Source organism: Doryrhamphus excisus, linkage group LG6 (assembly GCF_037039965.1).
Source record: "Doryrhamphus excisus strain RoL-2023G ecotype Guam linkage group LG6, RoL_Dexc_Guam_v1.1, whole genome shotgun sequence".
Lineage (NCBI taxonomy): Eukaryota > Metazoa > Chordata > Actinopteri > Syngnathiformes > Syngnathidae > Doryrhamphus > Doryrhamphus excisus.
The window spans coordinates 22,993,320-23,003,972 of record NC_136362.1 but is presented as its reverse complement, the minus strand read 5'-3'; the positions used below and the strand labels follow the sequence as shown (position 1 = coordinate 23,003,972).

General features: G+C 46.3%; 1 protein-coding gene across 1 annotated transcript in view; it reads left to right on the top strand.

Annotated features, from left to right (window-relative positions):
* Positions 1 to 379: 379 nt before the first annotated feature.
* The window catches only part of agbl1 (AGBL carboxypeptidase 1), a 134,598-nt gene continuing 124,324 nt past the window's right edge, over positions 380 to 10,653 (top strand). Inside the window, exons 1-2 of the mRNA XM_058087448.2 lie at positions 380 to 651; positions 3,360 to 3,423. Coding sequence (XP_057943431.2) covers positions 595 to 651; positions 3,360 to 3,423 — 121 coding nt within the window. The 5' untranslated portion in view covers positions 380 to 594. The remainder of the gene's footprint in view (positions 652 to 3,359; positions 3,424 to 10,653) is intronic.

Here is a 10,653-nt window from a genome sequence, read left to right as displayed (position 1 = left end):
CAGCCTTGTCAAAACCTTTTTTTAGTGGCAGACTTCTCAACACCATGGCGCAAATGCTTTCTAGAGCTCTTTATCCTGGAGGGATAAAGTTACAGTAGACACACACACACACACACACACACACAATGCACATTCAACCAACTGTGCAAAAGCATAACTGGGTATATACAGTATATTATGAATAGCTCAACAATTGGATATATCTAAAAAAAAAACAAAAAGGGTGCGTTGGCTTGCACTACTCAAAGCTCATGAATAAATGTAGTCACCTGATGATTCCCAGTAAAGTTCGGAGTAGGCGCTGTCACTGTCTGCCTGCCTTCATCATTCTCTCTTTCTCTCTCTCTCGCTCTCTCTCTTGCGCTCTTGCTTGCTCTCGCTCTCTTCCAAAAACAGGGAGGCAGATGCATGTGTTGTGGTGTTGTGTGTGACAGTGAAGACACATGATAATTTGACTTCCTCTCCATCCGTGCTTTGGGGGAACACCATGTCTTTGTTGATGCCTTTTTGATATCTTAATTTTTAACATTTTTCTATCACCCGTCTGCTTCCATTTTTGTCTGCACAACTGACACAGAGCGGTCTCAGCCAAGAATGGCAGCCTCCCCAACTTCCTTCAGTGGTTTTGAAGTCCTTTTTTCAACTCTCCAGGTAGGGATTCACCATGCAACTGTGGATTATGACCATTCACACATACACTATTGGTCAAAAGTTTTAGAACAGACTATATTTTCCAGTTATTTCTTGAAATTCAAGTGGTTCAAGTCAAATGAACAGCTTCCAGTTATTTCTTGAAATTCAAGTGGTTCAAGTCAAATGAACAGCTTGAAATAGTACAATGGTAAATTGTGCGAGGTTAAAAAGAGGCGAGGTTACCCATACGTGAAAAATAATGTACATTTCATGATAATGCATTTTTGCCAGATACGAGCATGAAATTTGTACATTTGTATTCGTAAAAAATCTCATTATGTATTCACTCTTTACGATGTGCGATTGGCTGTCTCCCGAGACGGCTGCAGCCACAGAGGAACTCAGCGGTGCTTCACACGGTGCAATTGGGAAGTTGAAAATGGCTTGGCGTTTGTCACAATGCCTCCACTTTATTAGGTTTTCTTCAGCTTGCCACCATTTTGGTTTATAAGGCTACTTGGTAAACTAATTCCGTAACATGCACGATTGTGCTGGGAAGACACTCAACAACTCAGTACATATACTCAACAAAGATATATGGCAGTGGTAATGGTTTCATTTCATTAGGGTCAATAGGTTGCATCAGGTTACAATTGAGTGCATCACATAATCAGTTCCCAGTTCCACATGTAGGAAGAAGGAAGTTGGAAGAAGTAGGAAGAAGCAAAGCGCATTAAATCCTACCCCTCCATCTGGTACTTTCACAGTCAGTCGCTGTTACATTTGTTCACTTCCTGCCTTTCTGAAACAATTTATTTATTTTTTTAATAAACGCAACATGTTTGTTTTTGCTCCCATTTTCCATGAGATGGACTCAAAGATCTAACATTCATTCCAGATACACAATATTACCATTTCTTTCAAATGTTGTTCACAAATCTGTCTAAATATTTGATCGTGAGCACTTCTGCTTTGCTGAGAAAATCCCTCCCACCTCACAGGTGTGCCACATCAAGATGCTCATCCGACATCATGATTAGTGTACAGGTGTGCCTTATACTGCCCACAATAAAAGTCCACTCTGAAATGTGAAGTTTTGTCTCACAGCAAAATGCCATAGATTTTGCAAGCATTGAGGGAGCATGCATTTGGCATGCAGACAGCAGGAATGTCAACCTGATCTGTTGCTCATGTTTTGGATGTTAATTTCTCCACAATAAGCCGTCTCCAAAGGCATTTTAGAGAATATCGGATTACATCCAACCGACATCACAACCGCAGACCACGTGTAACCACACCAGGCCAGGACCTCCACATCCAGCAGGTTCACCTCCAAGATCGTCTGAGACCAGCCACTCAGAGAGCTGCTGAAACAATTGGTTTGCATAACCAAAGAATTTCTGCACAAACTGTCAGAAACTGTCTCAGGGAAGCTCAAGTGCATGCTCGTCGTCCTCATCGGTGTCTTAACCTGACTCCAGATCATCGCCACTAAGTCTAACAGACTTGAGTGGGCAAATGCTCACATTAAATGGCGTCCGGCACGTTGGAGAGGTGATCTCTTCACGGATGAATCTCGGGTTACATTGTTCAGGGCAGATGGCAGACAGCGTGTGTGACGTCGTGTGGGTGAGAGTTTAGCTGATGTCAATGTTGTGGTGTCCCCATGGTGGTGGTGGGGTTATGGTATGGGCATGCATCCATTATGGACGAATATCATTCTATTGTGCATTTTATTGATGGTATGTCCGGCCAGCATACTCACCGGACATGTAACACATTGAGCATGTTTGGGAGCGTTTGACAGCTTGTACCAGTTTCCACTCATATCCAGCAACCTTGCACAGCATTTTGAATGCACAGAGATGCCTTGATGAGATCCTGAGGCCCATCGTTGTGCCATACATCCATGAACATCACCTCATGTTTCAGCAAGGTCATGCACGGCCCCATGTTGCAAGGATCTGTACACAGTTCTTGTCACCGGACATGTCACCCATGTTTGGAAGTGCTTGACCGGCGTATATGACAGCCTGTACCAGTTTCCACTGATATCCAGCAACTTTGCATAGCCATGAAAGAGGAGTGGACCAACATTCCACAGGCCACAATTGACAATCTGATCTTTGACAACTCAATGCGAAGATGTGTTGCACTGCATGAGGCAAATGGTGGTCACACCAGATACTGACTGATCCCAGACCCCAAATAAAGCAAAAAATTACACATTTCTGGGTGGTCTTTTGCTCTTTTGCTTTTGGCATTTTGCTGTGAGACAAAACTTCACATTTCAGAGTGGACTTTTATTGTGGACAGTCTAAGGCACATGTGTGCACTAATTATGGTCTCTGGTGAGCATCTTGATGTGGCACACCAGTGAGGTGGGATGGATTATCTCAGCAAAGAAGAAGTGCTCACTAGCACACATTTAGACAGATTTGTGAACAATGTTTAAGAGAAATGGTAATATTGTGTATCTGGAATGAATTTTAGGTCTTTAAGTCCATCTCATGAAAAATGGGAGCAAAAACAAAAGTGTTGTGTTTATATTTTTGTTGAGTGTACAACCTGCATTGACTGGCCACAACATTAGGTACACAGACATAAAGTCAGATGGAATACTGCTTGTATGTTTATTGCCATGTTTGCATGAAGCACATCAATCAATCACATTTAGCAGTAAAAAAGGATTTTTGATGACTGCAACCGTTTCTTATTTTCTGCAGAATGCAGCAGATGCTGAGAGCACCTTGAATGTCCTCAATATCTTGGATGAGCTTTTGTCAGCAGGTATGTTCAGAATAGAATAGAAAAAATGTCTGTCAACCTTGTAACCTTTTAAAACAGCCAGAGACCCAAGTACAGGGACCAGATCATTGCTATGGTAACAGCCGTGCAACGCCTGTATCAATAAACTATGGCTGTCAAAATTAACAGATTAATGACACATGAATGGAAGTTTCCATTCCAGCGCTATTTCTTTTGACGCGCAATTAAGGTGTGCACGTTCTGTTTGACACTTGGTCCACACCGTAGTTTGTTTGAAGTAGCTAGTAGCCACAAGAGGGAACAAATATTGAGCAGAAATGGAGAAAGACAAGAGTATTTTGATTGGTAACCGTAGCTTCAGAGCCCTGGCAGATGGCTCTTGCAACAAGACCAAAGTTATTTGTATGTACTGTCACTGTGTTTCAGTTATCATGGAGTTACCACATCCTGTAAAAAGTATTCAAATCAATAAAACAACAATGGTGCCCAAATGTATGCACCTGCCTTTTTCTTCTTTCTCTTTGGGCTTTTCCCTTCAAGGGTTGCCACAGCAAATCAACCGCCTCCATCCAACCCTGTCTTCCGCATCTGTCTCTCTCACACCAACTACCCTCATGTTCTCCTTCACTACATCCATAAAACTCCTCTTAGGCCTTCCTCTAATGCCTCCTACCCAGAAGCTCCAAATGTAGAGCTTCTACCAATATATTCACTATCTCTCCTCTGGACATGTCCGAACTATCTCAGTCTGGCCTCTCTGACTTTATCCCTCTGATGGATTCGTTCCTGATCCTATCCATCCTGGTCACTCCCAATGTGAAACTCAGCATCCGCATCTCTGCTACCTCCAGTTCTGCCTCCTGTCTTTTCCTCAGTGGCACTGTCTCTAGACCAAACAACATGGCTGGTCTCACCACAGTTTTGTATACCTTTCCTTTCATTTGAGCTGAAACTCTTCTATCACTCATCACGCCTGACACTTTTCTCCACCTGTCCATTCTGCCTGCACAAGCTTCTTCACCTCCTTTTCACAATCTCTGTTGTTCTGAATTGTTGACCCCAAGTACTTCTCCACCTTCTGTATCTTTTCTTTGTGTAACCTCGCTCTTCCACTTGGGTCCCTCTCATTCACACACATATAGTCCGTCTTGCTGCTGCTAATCTTCATTCCTCTCCTTTCCAGGGCAAACCTCCACTATTCTACCATCTCCTCCACCTGTTCCTTACTCTCACTACAAATCACAATGTCATCTGCAATCATAGTCCATGGGAATTCTTCTCTAACCTCATCTGTCAGTCTATCCATCACCATTGTCACGAGCTGGCTTGCGAGCTTAGCGATGCGACCCCAGGATGCAGAGAGCAGGACCAAAAATGTAGGTACAAGGGATTTAATGGTGTTTAAGCAATGTAGATAGCAACTACAGGCAAACCAAAAACAAAGACAATGACGCCACAAACGAAAGAGCACACACCTGAACTAAATAGGGAGAGTGGAAATTAGAGACAGGTGTGTGAACTGAGTCAGAGAAAGCAGAAGGGAACAAGAAAGGAAGTAGTATCAAAATAAGGGCATGAACAGAGGCAAGGAAGGAAACTAAAGGAGCTGTCACGAGAGGGTGACGCCCACATCGTGACAGTACCCCCCCCTCAAGGACGGATCCCAGACGTCCAAAAAGTCCACAGACAAAGAGGGATGGGAGGCGGGGGGACCGGAGGTGGGTTGCTGGCCGGACCTCTCCGGAGGTCGGCCAGGGTGGCAAGGCCACGCAAGAGGGCGGCCCGCAGGGTGAGCAGCCCGAAGGGAACCGGGCTCCTCTGGAGGACAGCCATGACGGCAGGCCCAGCAGAAGCCATGGGTGGACCCCTCTGGGGGCCGGCCAGGGTGGTGGGCCTGGCAGGGGAGGCCCGCCCGCTGTGGAAGAGGTGGCGCCGGAGGAGGCGGCTGCGGCGACGGCGTGGCGTCCCGCCGTGGAGGAGGAGGCGCCGGAGGAGGCGGCTGCGGCGACGGCGTGGCGTCCCGCCGTGGAAGAGGTGGCGCCGGAGGAGGCGGCTGCGGCGACGGCGTGGCGTCCCGCCGTGGAAGAGGTGGCGCCGGAGGAGGCGGATGCGGCGACGACGTGGCGTCCCGCCGTGGAAGAGGTGGCGCCGGAGGAGGCGGCTGCGGCGGCGGCGTGGAGTCCCGCCGTGGAAGAGGTGGCGCCGGAGGCGTGGCGTCCCGCCGTGGAAGAGGTGCCGCCGGAACACGAGGAACGGACTCTCGGTCTTGGCTGGACTGTGGAGCAGAGGAACAGCACAGTGAGTCTTGGCCGAGAGGTAACCTACCGGACAGCACATCCCGGCCAGCTGGAAGAACCGGTTGCGCTGGCGGTCCGGCGGGCTGTTCCTCATCAGGCGACCAGCTGAGGGCATCATCCCCACACCCCTCGGACAGGGTGTGATGTGCGTCCTCCAACGCACAGCTGGTCATACTTGCCCCCCCTTCCGAAGGCGGACTCCAGACGCCGTATGCTGCTGGATGTGGAACCAGGGACGGGAGGAGGGGGACCTGGAGGAGGGTCTTGAGTTCAGCCCGCTCTGCTGCCCGGACCAGGTCTACAAGGGACCTCAGGCGGGGTTTGGGCTCGGGAGGGGTCTGGAGCATCAAGCCGCTGGACAGGAGAGCCAGGGGATGCTGCGGCTTGGGGCTGCGTGGCTTGGGCACAGGAGGAATCCGGGGAGTCACGCAGCTTGGCACGGGAGCCGGGGTTTGGGAACCCTTGAGACTGCGCGGCTTGGGCACACGAGGAATCCGGGGCGTCACGCAGCATGGCACGGGAGCTGGGTCTTGGGAAACCTTGGAGCTGCGTGGCTTGGGCACTGGAGGAATCTGTGGAGCCACGCAGCTTGGCACAGGAGCCGGGGTTTGGAAACCCTTGGGGCTGCGTGGTTTGGGGACAGGAGGAATCTGGGCCGTCACGCAGCTTGGCACGGGAGCCGGGGTTTGGGAACCCTTGAGGCTGCGTGGTTCGGGCACAGGAGGGGAAAGTGTGCCGTACTCCTCTTCGTGTTGCATGGGGGGCAACAGGGAATCTGAAAAGGTAGGCGGCTGGGGCTCAGCGGGCTGTCGTAACGTTGGCACCATCACTAGTGGTGGGATGGGTCGGCACTCAGCGACAGCGTGGGGGGGTTAATTCCGCCTTGACGTGGCATGGCGTGGAGGAAGGGGGTGCCCTCACCTTACAGCCACGCAAACCCTTTGCAGAGGTCGGCCGAGACGTGCGTCGGATCGGCTTGTCCATTGCGTTTCCCGAATACACCCACGCCATGGGGATGAGCGTGCCGTCCGGCCCCCAAACCATATCCTCCAGCTCCTCCGGGGTAAACATGGCTGATTCCTTCTCCAAGGCCTTGAAGATCTGCCAATGAAAATCGAAATCGCTCTCCGCGAGGTCGTCTTGTGGTGGCGTCATTCTGTCACGAGCTGGCTTGCGAGCTTAGCGATGCGACCCCAGGATGCAGAGAGCAGGACCAAAAATGTAGGTACAAGGGATTTAATGGTGTTTAAGATATGCCTTTATTCGTCCCTCAGTGGGGAAATTTGTAATAGCAATAGCAATGTAATAGCAATGTAATAGCAAATTAAGCAATGTAGATAGCAACTACAGGCAAACCAAAAACAAAGACAATGACGCCACAAACGAAAGAGCACACACCTGAACTAAATAGGGAGAGTGGAAATTAGAAACAGGTGTGTGAACTGAGTCAGAGAAAGCAGAAGGGAACAAGAAAGGAAGTAGTATCAAAATAAGGGAATGAACAGAGGCAAGGAAGGAAACTAAAGGAGCTGTCACGAGAGGGTGACACCCACAGCAAACAAGAAAGGGCTCAGAAGATCTGATCCCTGATGGAGTCCCACGTCCACCTTGAACTCTTCTGTCACACCTCAAGCACATCTTAGCACGGTCTTACAGTCCTCATCCATGTCCTGCACCACTTGAACATACTTCTCTGTCACTCCAGATTTCCTCTTACAATACCACAGTTCCTCTCTAAGCACCCTGTCATAGGCTTTCTATATTCTATATTTAAAAATACAAATAATAATAATAATTACAATAATAATAATAATAATTAGGAATACATTTACCAATGTATTTTTTTCATAAATCCACCAATGAACCTGTAAGGGAAAAATAATAATAACGGTCATAACCTCATCGATGGCTGAACCAAAAGCTATAAAATATTGTAGCGTTGGGTATATTGTGTTGCTCCAAGCTGCAGTTTCATGTGCAAGCTTGGGGCAGTGAGGTTCAGATTGCTGGTGAGATCAAGCGAGGAAACAGGGTAGAATAAGAGATTGAGGAAGTGTTGGGGAGTGTTCATGCCATGCCGATAATCAGCGCGCAAGACAGTAATCATTAAAATCTGATTAAAATCTAACCCGGAAGGACTGTGTACATAGTAGTGCTGGGCAATATAAGGATATTTTTTTAAATATCCATATTTCTGTTAAGCACGATATTAAAAAAATATCGTTCATATCTATAAAGACTGGATTTCATGTGGAGCTCTCATGTCTCAAGATGGCGCTGTCCGAGTACAAGCTAGTTACGACAGCTCTGTGGCTCCTGCAGCATTTTTAGTGTTTAATAGTTATTTATTTATTACTTCCTTATTGTTTTGTGCCATACTGACCCCTTAAGCAAGTGTGCAGCTATGATCATCTATTTTCATCTTATTACGTTTGTAGCTTGCGGCTTGCGCCACTGACACTCGGGAATAGCTGTTAGCAGCCGTTGGCATCTCTTTGCTGCGTCAAATGATCGGATATCCCAGCGGAAATATGAAGGAGGAGGGGCTGCATAGCAGCTGCATAACAGTGAAATGACAGTATAAAGGTCTTCAAAGATGGCATCAACCATTTTTACCGTCTGTCATCATAGAGAACGTGAGAAGGAAGCACTAATGGGACTACCCCGACTGCAGAGACTACCGTGAATGCACCACTATTGCACTGAAGAGACAGTATATTTAACTTTTTCTATATTTATATAAAAAAGAATATACTTATATGTATATATTTTATTTCAGTGGCTATTTCTCCTCTAATATTGGTTACATTTCAATCAAACTTTGCACACATATTTTTCTTCGACTTTTGTCTAAATTCATTCATTCACTCTCTACCGCTTATTCTCACGATGGTCGCGGGTGTGCTGGAGCCTATCCCAGCTGTCTTTGCGCGAGCGGTACACCATGGACTGGTCGGCAGTCAATCACAGTGTCTAAATTCAGTTTATGGCAAAAATATCGATATACTATATCATAATATTGATATTCCACCTAAATATATCGGATATGAGTTTGATCCATATCGCCCAGCCCTAGTACATAGTATGATGTATAAACCAATACAGCATGCTGCTGCAGCGGCGGAGCTACGTGGTGGCCAGGGGTGGCCGTGACCACACTATTGTTTATCGTTAGACCAGCCTTGTCAATATGGTATGCCTAAAAGCAATGTCTTTTGCAGTATCGGATTCGAAAATCGATTGACAGCCCTACAATAAACACATTGTATACAGTCTTTGCCCTCATCCTGAGTTCTCATTTTTTTTGCATGTTTGTCACACTTAAATATATCAGATCATCAAATAACTTTAAATACTAGTCAATGACAAAACTGGACACAAAATACAGCTTTTACATTTTATTATTAAGAGAGTAAAAAAGTCCAGACCTACAGTGCATCCGGAAAGTATTCACAGCGCTTCACTTTTTCTACATCTTGTCATGTTACAGCCTCATTCCAAACTGTATTAAATTAATCTCTTACCTCAAAATTCTACACAAAATACTTTTTTTTTTTACTTGAATTTATTAAAAATAGAAAACTAAGAAATCACATTTACATACGTATTCACAGCCTTTGCCATGAAGCTCAGAATTGAGCTCAGGTGCATCTTTTTTCTACTGATCATCCTTGAGATCTTTCTACAGCTTAATTGGAGTCCACCTGCAGTAAATTCAGTTGATTGGACATGATTTGGAAATATAATAACTGTCTATATAAGCAAGCATGAAGTCAAAAGAACTGTCTGTAGACCCGTGAGACAGGATTGTCTTGAGGCACAAATCTGGGGAAGGATACAGAAAAATTTCTGCTGCTTTGAAGGTCCCAATGAGCACAGTGGCCTCCATTATTCGTAAATGGAAGACGTTTGGAACCACCAGGACTCTTCCTAGAGCTGGCCGGCCTTCTAAACTGAGCGATCGGGGAAGAAGGGCCTTAGTCAGGGAGGTGACCAAGGCCCCGATGGTCACTCTGTCAGAGCTCCAGCGTTCCTCTGTGGAGAGAGGAGAGCCTTCCAGAAGGACAACCATCTCTGCAGCAATCCACCAATCAGGCCTGTATGGTAGAGTGGCCAGACGAAAGCCACTCCTTAGTAAAAGGAACATGGCAGCCCGTCTGGAATTTGCCAAAAAGCACCTGAATGACTCTCAGACCATGAGAAACAAAATTCTCATGATTGAACTCTTTGGTGTGAATGCCAGGCGCCATGTTTGGAGGAAACCAGGCACTGCTCATCACCAGGCCAATACCATCCCTACAGTGAAGCATGGTGGTGGCAGCATCATGCTGTGGGGATGTTTTTCAGCAGCAGGAACTGGCAGACTAGTCAGGATAGAATGAAAATGAATGCAGCAATATATAGAGATATCCTGGATGAAATCCTGCTCCAGAGGTCAGTAGACTGGTCATGTACCTTGACCATATAGACAGTAGACATTAGCACACAGCCAAGATCTCAAAAGATTGGCTTCAGAACCACTCCGTGAATGTCCTGGAGTGGCCCAGCCAGAGTCCAGACTTGAATCCGATCGAACATCTCGGGAGAGATCTGAAATGGCTGTGCACAGACGTCTCCCATCCAACCTGATGGAGCTTGAGACTTATTGCAAAGAAGAATGGGCAAAACTGCCTAAAGATAGGTGTGCTAAACTTGTGGGATCATATTCAAAAAGACTTGAGGCTGTAATTGCTGCCAAAGGTGGATCAACAAAGTATTAAGCAAAGGCTGTGAATACTTATGTAAATGTGATTTTTTTGTTTTCTATTTTTAATAAATTCAAAACATGTCAAATAAAACTTTTTTCACATTGTCATAATGGAGTATTTTGTGTAGAATTTTGAGGTAAGAGATTAATTTAATACAGTTTGGAATGAGGCTGTAACATGACAAAATGTAGAAAAAGTGAAGCGCT